The 23,853-nt window shown below is 38.4% G+C and overlaps 1 protein-coding gene across 4 annotated transcripts in view; it reads right to left on the reverse strand.

The window, feature by feature from the left end:
• LOC150086693 (protein turtle-like) overlaps positions 1 to 22,811 on the reverse strand; it is a 1,103,226-nt gene extending 1,080,415 nt beyond the window's left edge. For all 4 annotated transcript variants that reach the window (XM_090372696.1, XM_090372694.1, XM_090372697.1 and 1 more), the window contains exon 1: positions 22,292 to 22,811. In XM_090372696.1, coding sequence (XP_090228822.1) covers positions 22,292 to 22,355 — 64 coding nt within the window. In that variant the 5' untranslated portion in view covers positions 22,356 to 22,811. The remainder of the gene's footprint in view (positions 1 to 22,291) is intronic.
• Positions 22,812 to 23,853: the final 1,042 nt, after the last annotated feature.

Genomic DNA, 23,853 nt, shown 5'->3' on the forward strand with positions numbered 1-23,853 from the left:
GCCCTCAGTCTCTCCAGACTATTACTGTGAGCTCCAACCGACAGCTACATGAACTGGAAAATTACCTTCATGCAATTGGACTCTCCATTAAACAAAGAAAACTTCACAACTGTCTATCACCAAGAAGAAAGGATTTGGGTGTCATCTGGGACAAAGACCTCACCTTCTTGCATCACTTTAATGCCACTCGAACGAAAACATATTCGGCTTTATGGGCAGTAAAACAGGAGATATCCAACTTCCATAACCCGCACCTTATCATCAAATACATTCTTCGATGCATGATCCCAATTCCTTTATATGCCTCAACTATATGGTCCTCAGCACCCTCATCATGCCAAGCCAGGTTCCTTTCCCTGGAATACTGGATTTTGAAATGGCTAAATAGGGTTGCCGGCCTAAAACCTACAATCTCAAAATCTGTTCTGGTCACCAATCTTAATACACTTCCTTGGAGGTATCACATCATCTCTAGGAACCTTCCTACCCTCTCTCAGCTTCTATCCGGAAAACTGAGCTCACCTGATATATGGGATATCATCGCCAGACCAATACATCCCCATACAGATTGAAGCTACGTAGCATGTCGTCCCTGGACAACGTTTCCACATAACTCCTTCCAAATATTGAATAGATTAACCACAGACGTTGAGAAGCTCTGCATGGACAGAACCTACAGATCTTCCATTCTTGCAGACATGTATGCGCTCGTCATGCTCTAGGTGGCCTCTCCGAGATGCCACACTACCCACGCTCTGTTGTATCTGTATGTACTTTTATACGTTGTATATTTATGTATCTTCACCAGAGGCTGTTTAAGGCAGTGTATTGTATCTGGGCTCTGTACACAATGCATTTGTCTGTCATTTATATTTAATCTCTGTATGTAACTCATGTCCTCTAGCTGCTTAGCGGTAAAGGGGCATTTCTTTGGAAATAAATTGATAATAATAATAATATTCAAGTAGGTTGTGATATTCATACATTAATTCACCAGTACCAGGGAATCTGGTATATGTCACAAAAACACTTCCCACATTGGTTTTGAAAAAAGCTTGCCATACTTCCATCACCAGCCTCTAGTACTGATAAATGACAGAATAGGTTCATTGATTTGTGCAAATGTTGTCATAACCTGGTTGGCATTAAACAACTGCACCAGGAAACCTTTTTCCATCCTCTAAAGTCTGGCATGCATTTGTTTTTTAGATGACAAGAATGCAACCTGGTGAAATCATCTATTTCTATACCCTATCCATAGAGTCAGACTTGGGTATGCTAACATTCTCCTTTGCACACTGTCATTTGGCCAACTGTACAGAGTTTTATTTATAATTGGTGTCCATGCTATAAATACTTATTAATCTGAAAATCAGAGCATTTCTAAGCATTACTAGTCTTACAGCAGTACAAGGCCCCAAAAATCTAAAGATTGATTTTTGATAATAAGAAGTTCATTAGCATTAGTAGAGGCATATGATGCAAGAAAGCAAGCTTATTCAGCATCAGCCAAAAAAAAAAAAAAACAACCACTACTCCCATTTCACCCCTCAATTCGTTCGAAATACCTGTCCAGCTGAGCCTTAAATTTGTTTAGGCTATCAACTTCAACAACAAGCGATGGAAGTCTATTCCACAAACCAACTGCCCGCTGGCTAAAGGCGAATTTCCGCACATCTATCCGACATCCGTCCTTCCTCAATTTGAATTTATGCCCTCTCAGGTGATTATTCTGAGCAAGAGGAAGAATCCCATCGGCATTGAGCATGCTCAAGCCATTCAAAGCCTTGTACACCTCTATCAGATCACCTCGGCGATGCCTAGTCTCCAGGCTCTGTAATTTGCAAAACTTAAGCCTTTCTTCGTAAGAGCAACCCTTTGTTCCATTCACTAATCTTGTTGCCCTTCTCTGTACTCGTTCCATCAGCTCTACATCCTTCTTGAAATGAGGCCTCCAGACCTGTATACAGTACTCAAGGTGTAGCCTGACCAATGCCTTATACAAGGGAATAATCACATCCCTGTCCCTGCTAGAAAAATTCCTGTATATCATTGACAAGACACCATGAGCTACCCTTGCAGCTCGTCTGCACTGCTCAGAGAACTTCATATCTGCCTGCACAATTACCCCCAGGTCCTTTTCATTCTCTACCACTGTCAGCGTAGTACCACAGAGTTGATACGTTGATCTGGGGTTACTGTTTCCCATATGTAGTACTTTACATTTGTCAATGTTAAACTTCATTTGCCACCTCTCAGCATATCTGCTCAACCTTTCCAGATCCTGTTGCAGCAGCATAGTATCAGTAGTGTCCTTAACAACCCTGCCAACCTTTGTATCGTCTGCAAACTTGGACATTAAGCCTGATACAGAAAACAACAATGGACCCAACACTGAACCCTGAGGAACTCCACTAATAACATTAGTCCACGTTGAGCAGTGTCCATTGATTACCACTCTCTGTCTTCTGCCACTCAACCATCCCTTTATCCATAGCAGCAATTTGCCTCGAATGCCACACTTCTCCAATTTGTGCAGCAGTCTTCCATGCGCAACAGTATCAAAAGCCTTTCTAAGATCCAAATATATAATATCAAAGTTATTCCCTGCATCCAGTTCTTTTGTGACTACATCATAGTATCCAATCATCATATACAAACATGCTATATTTCAACCAGAAAAATAAAGTTGCCATAAACAACTTATATTTGTTATTGGTTGTTTAAGGCAACAACTTATATTAAATATTATTGGTTATCCATTAATTGAGTTCAATTGCATTCACAAGTCTAACAAAATGTTGTAAGACAAATATCATTACATCTTCCTATTTTAATTTTAGAAAACTTGTGAAAAATAACTGAATGCAATTTCCCACATAAGTGTTAGTGCAGAAATGAGGTACCATGTTTATGAAAAATTTCCAGTTCTTCACTACAAAATGATCTTTCAACAAGTAAATAATCTTTAAAATAAAGATATAGAAAAACCAGTTAAGAAGCAGATATTTTGTCCACTTACAAAAATTATATAAAAAAGGTCAAGCAATTCTTACTGAATTAATAAGAATTTAGTTCTAGGAAAAGCTATCTTTACTTTTAATCTGTAACTACAATGGATAGCAATTAAGCTACTATAATGGTGTGGGAAAATTTCTACAATGACAGAGCAGATATTGAGCTTCTTCTCCAATATCATTATCACTTCAGAAGAACATTCCTTTTTTTTCTCTTTTCTTGGTCATAGGGTAACTGCATTTAATGCCTTCACTGCTTCCCCATGCAAATGTGGCATCGGATTTTTAATCCAATTGGAGAGAAAACTACCCTCCTTTTAGAACTTTTTCTTTCAATTTAACAGAATAAAAACTGGATATTTCTGCCAAGCAACCTTCACCAGAGCATAATTAAATTCATAGCGAGAAGAAAGCCCAAAAAATGCCGCTGCTCTTTTCAATCAAGACTGATTCAATCTCAGGTCAAAAAAGGTTGTCAGAAAAGCCAACAGTAAAAGTGTTAAACAGCCAAGACCCATATAATGTAAAAGATGCACAATACTGATGCTTACCTCATTGGGGATAATCTTGCTTTGCATAGTTTTTTTTTTTTTTTTTTTTTCAAAATCCAATGCGTTTAGCATGGTAGTATGAATATTTTGAACCAATATATAAAATCATCTGACATGTTCTAATCAATCAGGAATGGAGAAAATTTTGCAATTTGTGGGCCATCTCAAACTCCAAAAATCAGATGCAAGCTACATTTAAGTAATTGATAATTAATCAGACAAAGTAATTATACTTAATTTAAAATATTGGTTTATTTGATTCAATGTTTTTAACAAAATATTCAGGCCCATATAACCACTGTAAAATAAGGTCGCTCAATTGCTTGGCATAAACAACCAGTCTAGAAAGCAGCCATAAATACTATAGTTTTCTAGAACGCCTGCCCTGATCAAGCATTGAATCCTTGGTGCTAAAGCTTGGATTATGTTCAACTTAGAGACAAATAACATTATCTACATTTCTGCCAAAGTTGTTAATATCTTTTTAAATTGAATCTGCCGTTACATTTAAAAATCTGAAATATCAAATGCCATAACAGCTGTTTTGAATCTTACTGGTTTCTCATCAGTTGGCAAGTGGTCTCGATTATTATTATTATCTATATGGTACAAGGAAGCTTGAGGCTTATGCTGCACCAGCCAAAAAAAAAAAAATTCTGAATTACCATGAGAGAGAAGTAGAAGGGAATCGCCAAGAAAGAGAAGAATGATGATATCCAACTCAGGATCCTAGCCCATACTCACCAGATATGAGCGCCTGGGATAGATTTTTACATAGTTAATCTAAAATATGGTTAACAATTGTATTCAATGATGATATGTTTAATTGTAAACTCTTTTGATCTAGTGGTTGTGTCAGAATTCAAACAGAATTTTTTTTTTTAAATTAACTAGACAGGACCAGAGTTTAAAAATTATGAAATAAGCAATGCTATTTGGCTGTACTGAGACTGTGAAATTACTGTTAAACTATACTAAAAATTACTGTTAAACTATACTAAAAGCATTATTGTATGAAATTATTAGCATCAGCAGGTGGAAAATGATACAAGAAAGCAAGCTTATATAGCATCAGCCAAAAAAAAATAAATAAATAACACGACACCTCCCTCATCTATTCATTCCCACCAGTAGTTTGTCTAGTTCTTCCTTGAATTTATTTAAACTATCAAAACTTCCACAACAGATGGAAATTTCTTACAACAATCAACAGCTCATTGGCTAAAGGCAAACTCCACACATCTATTCTGCAACCATCCTCCCTCAATTTGAATTTGGGCCCCCCCCCCATGTGTGGTCAAAACAAGAGGAAGAATCCCATTAGCTGAGCTTGCTCAATCCCTTAAAATCTTAAACATCTCAATCAGATCACCTCACAGATGCCTAGTCTCCAGATGCTGCAATTTGCAGAACTTTAGCCTTTCTTGTTAAGAACACCCCCTTGTTCCACTCGCCAATCTCATTGTCCTTCTCTGTACTTGTTCCAGCAACTCTGCATCCTTCCTAAAATTAGGCCACCAGACCTGCATGCAGTCCTCAAAGTGTGGCCATTGCCTTACAAACTGGGATAATCACCTCCATATCCTTGCTAGCAGAATTCCTGTATATCATTGACAAAACACCATGAGCTGTCCGACAGCATTGCTCAGAGAACTTCATACCTGACTGCACAATTTCCTCCAGGTCTTTCTCATTGTACACTAAGCTAGGTGTAGTACCACACAGTTGGTACGTTGCTCTGGTGTTACTGCTACCCACAAGCAGTATTTTGCATTTATCAATGTTAAACTTCAAACTGCCATTTCTCAGCTGATCTGCCTAATTTTTCTAGATCCTTTTGCAGTAGCATAGTCATCAACAAACCTGCAAATCTTTGTATCTGCAAACTTGGACATTAAGCCTGAGATGCCTTCATTGATATCATTGATAAAAAAAAAAAAAAGAAAACGACAATGGGCCCAACACCAAACCCTGGGGGACACCATTAAATAACATTGGTCCATGAAGACCAATGTCCACTGATTATCACTGTCTTCTTCCACTCAACCATCTCTTTATCCATAGCAGCAACCTGCTCTTAATGACATACTGCTCCAATTTGTACATGGAAGACTACTGCACAAATTGTACTGCTCCAATTTGTGCAGTAGTCTTCCATGTGCAACAGCATCAAAAACTTTCCTGAAATCTCAGTATATATATGAAAATTATTTTTTGCATCCAGTTGCTTTGTTACCTATCATAGTATCCAATCAAATTGGCCAGACAAGACTTCCTTTAAAAAAAAACAATGCTGTGTCTGAACTATAACTGCAGCCTTGTTAAGATGATCCTGCAATTCTTCTTTAACCAATGATTCCATTAATTTCCTCAGAACAGAAGTTAAACTAACAGGTCTTTAATTACTCATGTCACCCTTTATGAATTGGGGATACATTCCCACATCTGCAGTCCATGAGGATCTCCTCTGAATCCAAGGAAGCTCTCATAATTATGGCTAAGGGTTTATTTACTTCCTTTGCTGCCTCCCTTAATATAACTGGATAGATTTAATCCACCCAAGGTGCCTTTCTTATGTTTAACTTCAATTTCTCTTCCACTTTCTTCTCAGTTATTACAAAATCATTTAGCTTCCTGTTAGAGTTTTTTATGCTTCTGGCCTCCATTTCCCTACAGACTTCCTCATGTGTGAATGTAGATGCAAAATACTCATTCAGTTTGTCAGCAATTTGAGCAGGGTCAACAGTAGGACCATCAATATCAAGAGAAGGAATCTGATTCATTTCCTTCCTTCTAGAGTTTACATAAGTAAATAAGTCTGTTGTTTTTCTTTGCATCCTCTGCCAGAGATTTCTTGTAATCTGCTTTGTGACTTTTATCTACAATAGGCTTCTGTGTTGCCCAATAATTTATATGCATCCCATATAATTTTCTTCTCTGCCACAAGTTTCAACCATTTAACTGACATTCATTTAGGCCAATACCTTGAAGAGTATCTCTTAGTTGGTATAAAAAGCCGAGAAGCTTCTATAAGTAATTCCTTGAATGCTTCCCTTTTAGAATTTGCTGATGGTAACATCATCAGTCTGTCCAATTTTTTAAAAATGGTCTAAGAGCACTGTAGTCACCTTTCAGAAAGCAAAAACCCTTTCCTTCACGCTTGATGTTAGTTAAATCTTTAAGTGAATCCCACATCAATACACTAATCGCTACCACCTAGTAGTTCTTTTATCTGCAGATTCTTAATGCATGAATAATCACTGCTGATAATCAAATCAAGAGTATTACTCCCTCTTGTTGCCTCTCTAACATGTTGCTAAACAGCCATCCAATAAATCCATAAAAGGCTTGCGAGCCTGTGAGTGACCGACCCGCAAGTTCCAGTCAATATCTGGAAAGTTAAAACCCATTATAAGACATTCTGATATATTGCTACACTCAATTTCTCTGTACAGCTGTTCATTGTATTCATTAGACCTATAACACACTTCTACTCTCAATTTTGCTTTCCAAGTACTTATGTCCCACCAAACTGCCTCAACATTGCAGTAGCCACCCTTTTCAAATGGATATACTGCCTTAGATTTTATATGCTTTTTAACTAAGAGCATAACCCCTTTCCCCCATTCTATCTTGTCTGTCCTTTCTGTATAACAGTGACACTAGGTAAAGATGGACATTAGTCTGGGAGCCATCCTACATTGATGAGCCAAAACATTATGACCTACCTAATATGATTTTGGTCCGCTATGTGCAGCCAAAACAGCTCATACCTGGTGAGGCACGGACACTACAAGATTTCTAAATGTGTCTTGTGGTATCTGGTACCAACACGTAACCAGCAGATCCTTTAACTCCTGTAAGGTCCGTGGTTGAGACGCCGCAGATCAGTTGCTGTTACAACACAAACCACAGATGCTCGATGGGATTGATGTCTGGGGAATTTGGAGGCCAGAGCAATACCTCGAAGTCTTCCTCATGTTCTGCAAACCCGTCTCGAACAATCAGGGTGGCGTGGCTCATTATCCTGCTGAAAGATGGCACTGCTAGAGGTGAAGACCGTTGCCATGAAAGGGTGTACCTGGTCAGCAATGACGTTTAGGCAGGTAGTAGACGTCAGAGTGCCTGGCACATGAATGACTGAACCCAGGGTATCCCAGCAGAACATCATCCAAAGCATGACACCGGCTTGTTTTCGTCCCATGGTGCATCCCGGCGCCATCACTTCCCCAGGTAAACAATGCACACCTACCTGGCCATCCATATGGTGCAATAGGAAACGTGATTCATCGGACCAGATGACCTTCTTCCAATCACTCAAGGTCAAGTTTTGATGCTCACGTGCCTGTTGTAGGCGCTGTCGCCGGTTTGTTTGTTTGTTATTTGGCTTTTAGGAGCATTAGCAACTAAGACCATATTGCTCCGGGATGGTGGTCATTCCCTGACCTTTCCGCATCCTCCGTATTTGGTGGTGGCGGGCTCGAACCCCGGTCTAAATCAAGAAGCGTGTGCTACGCACTACTGCTCCTTCCCACCTGGCTATGGAGGCGCCCGCTGTCGCAGGTGAACCATGGTTAGCATGGGCACTCTGAGCGGCCTGCAGCTACGCAGTCCCATTTTCAGCAGGGTTCGGTGTACTGTGTTGTGACACAGTACACCGAACCCTGCACTCCAATTACCAGCATTCCAATTACTGGCTAGTCGCGCCACAGCTGACCTTCTGTTGCCAAGTGCTATCCAGGAGAGCCTTCGCTCACCTCAAGCATCGATGAGCCATGGTCATCCAACACTTTGCCGGCAGTTCATGAGTTTCCTCTCCTTGGACCACTTTTGGTTAGTACTAACAACAGCTGACCATGAGCACCCCACCAGTCGTGCTATTTCGGATATGCTCTGACCCAGTCATCTGGCCATTACAATTTGGTCTTTGCCAAACTCGCTTAAGTCCACTGCCTCTCCCAACTGAACAAGAGTAACACTGATTAATGGAACTCTGTATCAGGTGTTTTTTATAGTGAGCTGACTCGCACATGCACCGTAGTTCACCTGCAGTTGCTTCGACTTGCATAACAACTTGCTGGTTATAATGTTTTGGCTCATTGGTGTAGACATATATACATGTCCTTTCTGTATAGAAGTGGATTGCCTGTGCTTTGTGATTTTAGTTAGGTCTGGAGAATCCATTTTAACCTTGTGTTCATTGGCCACCCTCGCTTCTAAAAATGACACCAGGGGAACTATGAATGCCTGGTGAGTGCAGCGATTCACTTTCTAGAGGTTGACAGTTGGGGGATCATCATCCAAAAAGTGTTTTAAAAATCATATTTTGTGAGCATTTTTACCTGTTTTTCCCTGTAATGGCTACCATAGACATAGTAAAGCCTTAACTGTCAACTTATAACTATAGGTTTAATTTTCTTTTTCACCTCTAACTGTTGGGTTGAGCATTATAATTTGCATTTTTGCATAATTGGGTGGCTGCAATGAGGTAAGGGTCATCTTTTTTGCTTATTTTACCTCCTAGTTTTTGCTGGTCAGGTCTTTTATTTCAAACTTTGGCTTTACCATTAAACAACAGTGCTTTATATATATATACACACACACACATTTCCATATGGTCTTCCCCAGTATTCTGTAATGGCGAAGGAAATGAATGATATCCTGGAGAGGAGATAGTACTGGAGGCTGTCATTGTGATTCTTCAATGAAATATTTTGAAATTACATAGTAATATATTCATACAGCCATTTATCTTCTTCAGTGTCATGTAATGGCAAAAAATAATGACTTTTTGGCAGGATCGTAGTACTGGAGGCTGCCAACCTGTGAACACCTTATATAGGTTGCCATTTTGTAGCTTCTATAGTAAATATACCTTGAAATAGGATATTGTTGAAAATGTGTTTAAATAAATATTTATTTATTTACTGCATCTCTAATTGAAAAAATATGGTATATATAGCTTATTCAGATGAGGGGGCAAAGGCAACCCTTTAAAGTGAATATACTATGTTGAAATAAGATTTGTCTACTAACTGTATTCAATTGATACTTGGGTTCTTTCAGGCAAACCTTTGTCGTTTCCTGGAGGGCTGCCAAATATACCACTGTGGATCCCAGTGCATTTACTTATTTTTGTGAATTTGGGGCACTCCCACTGGATAGTTTTAAAGATTGAAAATTTCAGTTTCTTGTGTATCTTATACTTTGTAGACCAGGACTGGTTAACAGGGCCCCAATTGTATTTCTTGTAAAATTGATACATGCTATATTTACCACTTAGAATAGTTTGTGGGTGATGTATACTGAAAGGAGAGAAATCACGGAATACCTGGTTCCTTGGACAATGCAATGCTGTCGCCACTCTCGCTAGTGGATGAACCCACCACTTGGCAGGTACATTGGTACACTGCATTCATGTAGACTGTAATTCGATGTCAGTATGGATAAACGTCATGAGTTAACAGACTTTGAAAGAGGGATGACAGTGGGTGCCCGATGCTTGGGTCACTGTCGCGGTGGTGGTACAGAAATTGCACTATCCCTGTTTGACAGTATCAAGAGTATCGGGAATACTGCATTTCTGGAATAACATCTCGTCATGGACAGCATCGTGGGCAGAGAAAGGTGGATGAATGGGGCCGTCAACATCTGTCTCATATTCTTTCAGCCAACCGGAGAGCGACAGTGGCACAAATCACCACTGACTTCAATGATGGAGGTGCCAGAAACATCTCCACCAAGACCATCAGGCAATCATTAGCTGCAATAAGTTATGGGAGCTGCCATCCCACCAGAGTCCCGTTGCTAACACGACACATGACTATGCCTCAACTGGGCAAAAGAACATTAACACTGGAGCTTGGATGATTGGAGATGCATCTCCCGGTATGATGAGTTCCGTTTCCTGTTATTTCAAAAGGACAGGAGGGTGCATATCTGGCCAAAACCGCATGAAGGAATACACTCATGATGTCAACAAGGAACTGTTCAGGCTGGTGGATGGTCGGTAATGGTCTGGAACGTGTTCAACTGGCACACATTGGGACCTCTTGTATGTCTAGATGCATCTCCGAACGGTCCAGGTTACGATTAGATGCATCTCTGAACGGTCCATCCTTGCAGACCATTTGCATCCCTTCGTGGTCATTGTGCACCCACAGGGCAATGGACTCTTCTAGCAGGACAATGTGCCTCCCCAGATTTTCTCACCAAAATTTCAGTGGACATGAGCCCTGTGGAGTATCTTTGGGATGCTGTGGAAAAGTCCATTCGAGCTTTGGATCCTCCACCCAGGAATGTGACAGAATTATGGACAGTGGTGCAGCAAGCATGGATGGAAATACCTGTGGAATGCTTCCGTGAACTAGAGGATTCATTGCCTTGTCGCGTGACTGTCCTTATCCGGGTGAAAGGTGGGCTACCCTTTACTAGGTAGGTATCCAGTGATTTCTGTCCACTCAGTGTATTTGGTTATATTATTGAATTTATACAGGCTTAGTCTTCAACTTTGAGGTTATTTTGGTCAGTTCTTGAGGACTTTCTTGTACTACCAAAACAAGTTATTATTATGTCAGCTGTAATTGATATTTTAGACATTTGTGATTATTGCGCTTTGTTTCAAAAATGTCAGATGAAAGGTCATTGCTTCTACAATGCCTGCAGATCTCACTATGGCCACAGGAGCTCTGGAGGTCAGCCTGCAGGAGTTACAAATTCCTTCTGTCGAACTAGTTGACATACTGGGCAAAACACTCCCTCCTCTAAATACAGATGAAACTGAGGCGGTTACCTCTATACATAATGTCGAGAGAGTTTCTGGACAGTTAATTGAAACTGCTCTTGATCTTGTATATACTTTGAAAAATAATTTGCTAGATGTATTGAAAGATGGAGAGAAGGCAACTCCATCTATGATCATAGATGCTAGTAAGATCTTCAACTCTTTAGAAAGATTAGTTTTAGAATTAAGCTCTGAGAATGAGATTCTTAAAAAGAGATTGAAGAAAGGTATGCTTGCCAAGACTTCTGCTCCAACCTATGCAAGTGTTGTAGCAGCCCATATAGGCCAACAAAACTAGGTTAATATGATACCTAAAGGTACACAACCAAAACACACAATTATACATGCTGGTCAGGACTCTGATCTTAAGACCAGTGAGGAAGTTACCTTACTAAAGCATCCAAGCAAGGTTCCGGGAGGGTAGGGTCTCTGCACAACTCTACAAATTAACTACAGACTACTTTCAGGACCAGTCTTGTGGTTTCTGCTGGCTCCTGTCATATTAGTAGGAATGTTACTAGAGGCTGCCCTCAGGGATCCATTCTTGGACCTTTGTGTTGAAACATGGTTCTTGATGGGTGGCTTTCTATTGAACACCGCACTGTGCATAAAATCACCTATGCCGATGATTTACCTATTCTAGTTTCTGGGAATTCTAGATGGGAACTAGAACACATATCAAATGAAGTCTTATCGGCCTTTTTACCTGGTGCCAGACACACAAACTGGAAATCTCCACTTCAAAAACAAACAGATGCTATTAAATAGAAATTTAAGCCGGCCTCCTAATTATACAAACTAAAGAACCAATCAATTAAATTGGAACGTAGCTATAAGTACTTGGGTGTCATGTTGGATGACAGGTTAAATTTTATTTTGCACAAAGGTATATTCTGCATAAAATTAAAGTTCTAACAGGAAAGATCGTTAGAATTAGTAAATCTGTTTGGGGCATTAAATCGAACACAGAAATTATACTACAAATGTGTTTCTCCCCATATAGGCCAACTTTCTTTTGGCCACTTCTCACAATTTCAGGGCAGTATCCACCATCGCTTTACAGGTTGTTTGTGGTAGAATTCCTATACATTTTCAAGTAATAGCTCACTGTTTACTTTAGCCAAAAAACAGCAGCTAGAATAGACAATTATGTTATTGACTTAAATGTATCTGAAAAACTAGATATGTCTTGTATTAAAAATGAATGTTTACAAGCGTGGTAGACAGAATGGTCTGCTGCCCCTTTGGGGAGAGTGAAATATTTTCCCCGTGTCTTTGAAAGTAGTAAACAAACTAATTGGTTCTGTTCTGGACTCAACACCTTATTCTTATTGACAGGACATGGGAGTGTTAATCATAAGTTAAATGCTTTGGGTTTAGCAGCCTCTCCTTTGTGCCCATGATGAAACAACAGAACATAAGCTTTAAGTGTAATTTTTATGTTGACTTGAGGAATCAAATGCAAATTATTACTGAGGTATAGCCCTGAGAATATATATAAATTAGTGGCAAATAAAGAGAACTTTCTTGCCCTAGCTTATAATGCTGATCAACTATTTAAAAGGAGAAAGCATAATTTGAGTAATAATTAGATATTTAGTCTAACAGCTAAATTCTTCTGTATGGAAGAAATTTCTTGGCACCATGGATTTGCTGAGTTTAATTACTTGTTTTGACTTTTATGGTAAACTGTAATTAGTTGATAATTAAATGAAATTGCGAGGTAGCAATTTCGGTCCTGGCCGTGTGCTATTTGCTCACAGCCAGCATGTATATATGTACATAAGACAGTCAATTGTTGCCTATAAATTAGGTGGTGGTTTTACCGTCAAGATCAGATTATATACTTGTAAAATACAATGTTGTGTCTTATGGTTCAGAAACACAAATATGTTGATTTGTGGTTGTTTCACATTGCTACAGGCTGCTCAGTGGTGCTGATCTCTACTACATAGACTTGAAAACTGCTCAATGTCTAAGTTATTGTTGGTTTGTCTCTCAAGGACTGCGAGTGTTACTGTTTCATCAGCTTCTAATGCATGGTTTTATAATGGACTGTGACTAGTTGGACTTTATTCCCATTGCAGAGTCTTCAGCATGTGACTTCCTTACCTTGCCTGGTTTTGATTCAGAGTTTTGGTTTGGGACTTTTATCAAACAGAGTTGTACTTTGACCTATCATTGATGTTAATAGAAAGTGACTGTATGCCATCTAAAATAATAACTGATACTGAGTGTAGTTGTACTACCAATTGCTTGTACTGATTGGTGATAATTTTAACTAAGACCTTTTTAAAGATGTCAAGTCTGCTGCTGCATTTGCAGTGAGTGCTGCTATACCTATTTTAATGTTTTATTAAGACCATTATAAGATGCATCTTTGACTCTGCAATAGCAAGGTGATTGATCATAACCTGACACCTGTCTGAATAGATGTCTTAGTTATTTAATTACCTGATGAATATATTTTGTCATAATGGACAATGACAGTTGTGTTGGTTTCCTCCAATCGTCTCTTCTCGTTACTAATTAAATTGTATATACTTTCACTTTTGACTATAGTCTTTATGGCACTTTTCTATAAGATAAGATTTTTAACTGTTCAGCTAATATTTTAAATGTGTTGAAATAGAAAAGAATTTTCTATTGTATGTTATTCATGGTTTAACATACTTTTTTTTATCCATTACAAGTTTTGTTATGAATAGTACGTTAACATAAAGTTTGTTTACCCGTTTAGTTTGCTGGTCGTCCTCTTTTATGTTACTTTTCCTAAACACCTAATTTTCATTTTCGGGGGAAGTCTCTTCCTTCTACTTAACTTTCTATCCTTGTTTTTCCCCTCCCCTCCCTTTCTCCCATTTATTCCTGTTTCAGTTCTCAAAAGTACCCTCAAGGTTTTCAGGTAATCCCTGAAAGCTCCAATAAGAGTCTTGTGTACAGTCCCTGGCACACCTACTCATGTCAAGAGATGGGGGTCGTGGGGTGGGGGACCAGGGATTCCCCCACCCCTGACCACAAAGTCACCAGGTGCCAGCCCTCAACATTCAACAGAACCACACACACATGCACACAACACATGGCATATGCCTTACAGACGAAACTGTGGCGTATAGGGGAAACTCTGGAGACTGCCCGAAAAATAAAAATACTTTGTCCTTCCTGTATACACTATAATCCCCATATTCAAATTCTGCATCCCTTATATCTGAGTGGCACCACATCTCTGAAATCCCAACATCTTCATTTGATGCCTTGACCGGCACTTCCAATTCATCAAATTTCTTTACTATACTCCTAGCATCGGTGTACATGCAAGTATACTTGCACCTGTTTACTCTAGCACAGCCCATACATTTTACTTGTTTCATGATGACTCCCAGCAGTTCTTGAAATCTCTAGCACTTTGCTCTCAAGGATTCCCATAGAAACAATGCAAGAATCACTTTCACATCTGCCTGCAGCTAATGTTAATCTATTAGTCTGCATAGCTCCCCAAGCTAGCAGTTTTCTGATTCACCTAACAATGTCTCAATAGCATCAACAAATATTCTTGCACCCTTTCTTTTCAGTGTATTCCATCTGTAAAAGCAGTCTCTTCTGTTAAGAAGCACAGACCACACCAAGGAAAATTCTACCCCATAAGCCTTGCACAGTCACTCCAGGGCTGAATTGATTGACAAGGCTCTCATCATATACTCCCTCCTATTGTCATATACTTCCTCTTTTCGAAGATGGAAGTGTGAAAAAAAAAAAAAAAAAAATGAAAAATAATATAAAATGTAAGAAAAAAACTGTAAAACAGAAAGAGCAGAGGATGAATGAGGATCATGAGTGGGACAAAAAAAAAAAAAAAAAAAAAACCACCTGTCTTCTCCATTCCCCCCTTGATTGACTGGTAGGCATGTGGACCAGTATGGTCCTCCCCTATCTATCCAAGCAGACACAATGCCATAGCTACTTAGCTCATGTGGTGTGAGACACAGACACCGAGCAGTTGGACTCAACCCCTGACCAGTATAGGATTGAGCAGTATACAGGCACTCCAATATAGGGATCCTTTTCCCTATGATCTTTCAGTCCTACTACCTATGTTGATTGTTCTCCATTTCCCCATACCCCCCATTCTTGGCGGCACCCTCCCCCTTCGCCTGGTGGGTCACCCCACTGCCAACTATCATCTCACCCCCAGAGCGGGATGGGCATCCTGACATGGGGGAGTCCACTTCTTTTCTTCTCCCCCTTTCAATCAGGCAGGCACCTTCACTTACTGTTCCCTCTATCCTTCTACCACTTTGTCCCCTTCCCACTTCCTATTCTCTTCACAATTTTTTTTTTTTTTTTTTTTTTTTACTGGGCTCTCCATCTGTAGCCTTGACTGCCACAGGGTTCGCCCCGTCAGTGCTTCATATTCCCTACTGCCCAGCCCACCTCCTAGTGGCACTGACAGTAAACTAGAGGTTTCTGTGTAAAAACAAGCCCCTAGGCCAGAGGTTCCCAAACTTTCTCAGTACATGGTGCCCTTAGTGTCTCAATTTTTTCAAAGTGCCCCTAGGCCAAAAGAAATACCTAACAGTTCCGTTTATTAAGTAGTAAGATCCAAAAAACTTAATAATGCTGAAACTGAACTACCTCGAGCTAGTAGTTTGCACAGTGTTCCACAGATGTCGAGTATTGCTGTGCTTCCCTTGAAAATTTAAAATATCATGCGGTGCACAGTTTGGGAACTGCTACCCTAGGCTAATAGGCCGAATGAACAACCAACAACATAACCCACACTAACACTTCACAAACACTCACTAACCTACATAAATCTGGCCTTTACAAAGTTTTGTATTCATCATGTTGCTTGATGCACAGTCGGAGGAAACCGTCCAGAGCTGCATTACAATTAACACTATACTCCCTCCTATCATGTGTGGGAAAAATTGCAGACACTTTCAAATTTAACCCTAACTTGTGACTTTTTTTTCGACATTTCCCTGTACTTAAAGAATTCTACAAATCTACTTAATGTCATTAGTGCCAATGTATCAAATAATATCACCTTTTGTGCTCTTAAAAGATGATATCTGTTCTGCAATGTCATCAAGTTTTACCCCTGGCAGACATAACCTGGTCCTATTCCACCAATCTGTTTTGCACAATATATTTCCTGTTTTCGTGACAACAGAGTCACCAACAACAACAGCTCCTGAGGGACCAATGCATTCTGCCTTGGGAGTTGCTGCTGTTTTGCCTGATGATCAAGTGCAAACTCTGGCATTGAAGTGGGCAGCTGAGAGCTTGATGGTTCCCAATTTAATTCCTTTGAGGGCATCCACTCTGTTCTTCAAGCTGCCATAAAGGCCTATAACAATGCTGAGTTCGCACCTAATAACCTCACACTCTTTACATTGAGCACACACAAAGACATCCCCCTTGGCAATATCATATCCCATTCCTGATAGCTCTGCAAATAACAAACAAGCCACACATTTCATAAGGCCATGATTTGGAGGACAACTGCTCCCCTTAGTTCTCACCAGAGCACAATGCTCTCACTAGCTTGAACCCTTTGCTTTGCTGCTCAGGTCTAAGGCATGATTTTCATTCAAATCGATATAATTAAAAATACTTTCCTATGCAAATATATCTAATGCAGTAATAATACTATGCACCAGGTATACTATGAAGTTTACATTATTAATTATATATAATTAATATTCAAATGTTCTTATCAATACACCAGTTACGGAGCAATAATACTACCACTCTACCAAGTTTGCATTATATGTATTAGTCTATACTGCTATGCTTGAAAGTTAAGTTAATTATAATATATGACAAAATTGTCCAACAAATCCAACCTAAGTGATTCGAACTTTAGAGCTACCTATTTACCACAATTAAAAAAAAATTTTAAATTTCCCTACCACTCGTTTGTTTGTTGTTGTTATTATTTGGTTTTCAAGAGCATTAGCAACTAAGGCCATATTGCTCTGGGATATGCGGTGGTCATTCCCTGACCTTTCCACATCCTCTGTATTTGGTGGTGATGGGGTCGAATCCCGGTCTAATCAAGAAGCATGTGCTACGCACTGCTGCTCCTTCCCACCTGGCTACGGAGGCACCCCCCTACCACTCACTCTATAACAATGCTGGCAGATTCAAACAATACAGAGGTTCAATGTATATTAAGTAGTAACCTACAAAATCTTTAGTTAAATTAAAAATAAAATAACGAGCATGATTAGGACTATAAAGCTACTTATAGAGTACAATTTAATATGATAATTAGGTCAATAAAATGATAATTTTTCAAAAACTTTTTTCTTGGAGCTGAAAATTCTTTGGCTAGCATGTGGATACTCTTGTTATACCTGATACGTAATCTCGGCTGTGTGATTTCCTTGTAGAGTTCATAGTTATACAAATATGTCTTACCTGCATGGTATAAAACCCAAGCAATATTCAAACATAAGCAATTAAAAAAAAATTGCTGCATTTAGCTTGTTGAAAAGATGCAGTAAGCTGAATTTGCATGAGAGTGAATTGGTCTATTTAACAAACTTTTCACCCAACTGCCTTATTTCTTATTCGGTTATATACAAAATTTAGACAAACAAATATGAAATCCTCTTCACTTTACACATTTTGATGTGGAAGCACATGAAAACTGGGCATAAAACACTTACGGAACAATTATGATATAATACTAAAACTCTACTTCATACTACAATAAATGTTTTGTAAGCTCACCTCAAGGTGCAAAAATCATGTGTACAGGGCCATCCTATACACATTAGGATTTGCATAGAAATATATATTTATTATTACTAGCATATTATCCTTTGCATAAAACCATTAATTTCTTGTAAATGTCCTTAGTAAAGCAGTTTAAGTTCAAATCAATGGGGTGCAAAACAGCAATAAAAAATAACTGTAAATTGCATAACTCAGTATCTAAAATACACAAAGCCTTACAAAAAGTAAACAGGCATCAGCTAGGTACATCAACCACCTCAAAAAAGTGGTGTCTATACACACACACACACACACACACACACACACACACACACACACACACACACACACACACACACACACACATATTACATTAATAAACATAAGGAAGTTCAAGATCAAGCAATGAACTGACCTGAGACAATGAATTTAGGATTATCAAAATGATGTAAGGAAGCAAACATAAAACATCAGCCAAAAAAACCCAAAAAACCCTTCAACATCACTTGTCCAATAATGTCTAGTTCTTTGAAGTCTGTTCCAACAAACAATCACCTGCTAGCTGAACACAACCCTCCAACACATTTATCCTGCAACCATCCTTCAATTTGCAATTTGAAACTGAAGCCTATCTCGGTAAGCCCACCCTTTTATTCCTTTAACCAATCTTGTCACCCTTTTCTGCACCCATACCAGCAGATCTATACCTTCCCTAAAAGGAAGCCTCCAGGTCTGTATGCAATACTTAAGATGCAGCCTAACCACTGCCTTATACAGTGGGATAAAAACCCAACCCTCCAACACATTTATCCTGCAACCATCCTTCAATTTGAATTTATGCCCCCTCATGTATGTAGTCTGAGTAAAAGGAAGAATGCCATCAGCACTGAGTTTGCTCAATCCATTCAATATCTTAAACACCTCAATCAGATCACCTTGCAGGTGGTTGATCTCCATACACTGCAATTTGAAACTGAAGCCTATCTCGGTAAGCCCACCCTTTTATTCCTTTAACCAATCTTGTCACCCTTTTCTGCACCCATACCAGCAGATCTATACCTTCCCTAAAAGGAAGCCTCCAGGTCTGTATGCAATACTTAAGATGCAGCCTAACCACTGCCTTATACAGTGGGATAAAAACTTCCTTATCACCACTAGCAAAGTTACTGTATACCAAAGAGAAAAATTCCTTGGGCTGTCCACACATCCTGTCTACATTAATCAGAGAATTTCAAATCTGGCTGCACAATTACCACAGGTCTCTTTCATTTTCCACTACCTTGAGTGTAGTACCACACAGTTGTTAAGTTAATCTGGGATTACTGCTACCCATATGCAGTAATTTGCATTTGTCAATGTTAAATTCCAGTTGCCACCTCTCAGCCCATCTGCCCAACTTTTCTAGATCCTGTTGCAGCAGAGTACCATCATCATTGTCATTAACCCTGCCAACCTTTGTATCATCTGCAAACTTAGACATTAAGCCTGATATACCTTCATTGGTATCATTAATAAATATAAAAAACAACAATGGGCCCAGCAGTGAACTGTGGGTTCACTGCTGGGTAACATATCCTTATCCTTAATAAGTAAATTTAATATGCTCAAAACTATCACTAATAAATAAAATCATTAGGGGATCTGCCAGTAAACCTTTAGGTATCCCGCCGATAATACAGTTCATGAACAATGGCCATTAATAACAACTCCGTGACCTGTCCCCTCAACTATTCTTTAATTCATAGCAGTCCTATGCTCCAATTTGCTGTTTTAATCTAAGATCTCTTCTTAGCATGTAATGTCAATCAGAGTTATCTGGTACCAGTTGTTCAGTAAGAAAATGTTCAGCATAATCAGAATACCTTAATACATTGCAACAGGTCTTTCACAATGGTCCAATATGCATTAAGAAAGTATCCTATTTTACTATTGAAATGGGTGAAAGAATGAAGTGTAAAACAGGTATTCAATCAAGAACAAACTGTGAATATTAAGTTACTTATGAACCGTGAGCCATGTGAAATTTACTACTGACCCCACAATAATACCAAAATAATGGTTATGGTTTAAGTAGGTCATTCTGTTTTGAGATAACATAATAAAAAAATAATAATAACAATAATAATAATAATAAAAAAAAAAAAAAAACACAAGTAGTGCATATTTAACAGAATTACTACTAACATTTTTGGACCTCATTCATTTATCATAACTATTCCTTTCTGTCCTGGTTTTCATTCTTTAGAAACTGATACCATCTGATTATCCTGAAAGACTGCGCAATAACACCAAGAAACTTGCAACCTTCCAGTTACATTGCTATTAACTAATGAGTCATAATCAAATGATCAATAACTGATTATTTCAATAATTAAAATAATTGATTATATGCAATTAGTCAATTATGAAATCAACAAAAAAGAATAGCAGAAAGATTCGACCCAATATAACCATAACTAGCACTGCTACATTTGGGCAATAGTTTTGCAAGCTCTCGCTCTCTCTGTGTGCGTGTGTTTTGAAAAATATATCAGATTGAATCCTTCCAATGTCTTCTTTTTTTTTTTATTTCAGTTTTCTTATTGTTGATTTCTTAATCAGCAAATTTTCTAATTAATTATTACTTGTTTATGCCCATCACCAGTATTAACACAGCATTGTACCTTGGAATGCTGCTCTAAAAGACTTTCAACAAGAACCTCAACCTCATCTTCCATCTAGAAGAATTTTGCAGTCCTTGTGAATGCTCCTGTAACCACCTTCCTCATTCCCCATGGAAATAACCTGTTTTTTTTTCCCACTATGTTATTCCGTAACTGAAAATAAATCAATTTTCTTCCATTTTGGCACCTGTTTAGTTACTGGAAAGCTTTTTATACATGCAACACTAACCACCCATGCCATGCAATTTTTCTCTTTTCATGCAAAATCATACAATTGTTGGGAACATTCCATTGAAAATAATATTTAAATGCACATTATATTTATTAAGCTTCAACTGCAAAAGTATGCTTCTATATTTCCATTCTGCTTGATTTCAAAACTTATCTTTGCTCCTACAGAAAAAGAAAAACAAAAACTAATTCATTAAAACACTAATATGACATTATTAAGAAATAAAAATAAAATATTTTAAAACACAGGCAGTTTTAAATTTATCAGAGAAAACTAATCTGGGGCACATGCAAAAATTCTCAACACAACAAAAGGAAAGTTAAGCAGTGACCGAACAAATGAATTTTATTTCAGTGCATTGTAAGACGAAAAACAAAAATTTTCTACGTTTCTGAACCTAGCAAGCAGGATAGTCACACAACATTAACAAATATCTAAAATATTCACTAAAATGCAATAAAATTAGATGATATTTTGCTATCACCTTTTTTATTGATCACAGTCTAAAAATAGCAGTAGGATGTTTCACTAAGAGTCAATGCTAGCGATTTTTTTTTTTTTTTTCATTATGCTGAAGATTTGTGATACTTCCTACTAAATAACCAAAAATACACTGTAGGACACAGAACTATTTCCATAATAGCGCTTTTACTATTACTGCATCTAAATCGTCACATCGCTAACTTTAATATTACAATTTTAGTTGATAAAACCGCCAATTCTTTTAATAGTACTATGCGATTACGTCACTTGATTCACACAACTGATAAATTTAAAATGATAATATTAGGCCTAATTCTACTCACTGCTGAAAGGTCACTGCTAAGCTCATTGATCACTTATTTAATGTGCAACATTCTATTTTTCGCTTAAGGCCACTGAAGGTAACCAAGGATATACGGCTACTCGTTAAAATATAATAAACTCAGCTTAATTCACAATGCGTAACCCAACTTTTTGATATGGATAGTAGTTAAACAATTTCGTTGGATATATCTGGTATCGCAGATGAATATATTACAATTTACATTTTGCGCTTCAGTGGATTGCTTTTCCCTTTTCCATTTCTAAAAAACACAAAGGGAATTACGATAAACTGTCTAATATGTTATCGGTAACTTCAGCTTCCCCAAAACGAGTGATGAAGCTGTTCTCGGGATGACTGATCTAAAGCCCACTACTTATAGTTTCTTCACCTATTATAATTTTTTGACTTCATATTTCAAAAGCCACCAGGCACAAATAAGCAAAATAATATCAGGATTATTATTTTTCAAGGACTAAAGTTGCTGCAACTGAAACCGCAAAGTAACACTTACCTCTGTTGCAAACCCATAGGCACAAGAACAACGCCAGGTACTGGCATGATTTCTTCAAAATCATCTCATCTAGAGTTGCACTTTCGAAATATCCTTTGTACCCTCCACACGTTCAAGAATTTTTGACAAGATGTGCGCTACGCAGTATTGCCGTAATCCTCAAATTTCTCCTAGTTACACATTTGCCAGCGGATGACGCTTCACCCTTCAAACCGCAACGTTAGCCCGAGCTTGTCAGTGAAGCAACCAATCACAAAAAGAGAGAGGAAGAGCGCTGAGAGTGCGCTTGAACCAACTGAAATAACTATAAATTCCGTACGCATACTTCATAGCATTGTATAATACGGGTTGCTAAAAGCTACTTTATATAAGAAGAAACCGTCGTAAATTAAGCAGACTGCGTTACTAACTCAGTAACGATCTGATTAGCACACCATTTCTTGAACTACTGCAGCAACACCTTAGACTTGTTCCACTCGACGAAACAAGCGTACAGGTGTCGCACTAGACTACACCAACGTTTAATTCTCACCGAATACATAAGACTTTTGTCGCCCTCTTGTGACTAGAAATTAAAACGGTAACTGACATGTTAACCTATGCATGCTCCCCCTTTAATTCGTTTATGTTTGCTTTACGAAACATTTTGGGCTATAATGAGGCTTGCATTAATTTCGCAAAATTATGAAAAAACATGTTTTTTAAATATTTTTTCGCCAAGTTATTACATTCAAAGTTTATGTAAAAATTTCATAAAAGTTTAATTAGTTAGTTGCAAAAATAAATAATACATAAAATAATAAAATATTATCAGTTTGATTATCGAGCAACGACGCATCACTGAAAATATTACAATTAATTCGTCGTCGTTGGAAAATTCACGATGAAGTGGAGTCAGCCAAGGATCGGTTCTCTGACCACTGTTGTTTCTGATTTTCATTAAAGACATCAACGAAGGGATAAAGGGCAAGGTGTCAAAATTTGCAGCAGATGTAAAGATTGGGAGAGTTGTTAATGATCAGTACCAAACAGCCCTCCTTCAGGATGACTGGAGCAGGCTTCAAGACTGATCAGAAAAGTATCAACTATGTTTTAATGCAGAAAAATTCAAGGTCTTACATTTGGGAAATAGTAACCCCAGAATAAATTATACCCTTCGTTGAATCGAATTAGAAACGGTAGAGGAAGTAAGGAACCTGGGAGTTACGATACGGGCAGACATGAAGTTCTCTGAGCAGTAGTTATGGTGTTCTATCGATGATTTATCGAACAATATCCTCTAGATATAGGAAGATAATCGCACTGTACAAGGCATTCGCAAGTCAGAATTTGGAACACTGTCCAAGTATGGAGACCTCATCTGAAAAAAGACAATGAGCTTCTTGAAAGGGTCCAAAGGGAAACTCGGATGGTGAGATCGGCAAAAGGGAAGACTTCGATTATGTTGACTTTGCAACTAGGCACCTTAGAGTGATCTGGTTGAGATTTATCAATCTAACCTCTGAGAGGGGTTAGTAAAATGAATGAAAGCGGAATTTTCACGGTTATAAAGGATTCCAGAA

This window comes from Mastigoproctus giganteus, chromosome 4 (genome assembly GCF_048544385.1).
Source record: "Mastigoproctus giganteus isolate SK-2022 chromosome 4, ASM4854438v1, whole genome shotgun sequence".
NCBI classification, from domain to species: Eukaryota; Metazoa; Arthropoda; class Arachnida; order Uropygi; family Thelyphonidae; genus Mastigoproctus; species Mastigoproctus giganteus.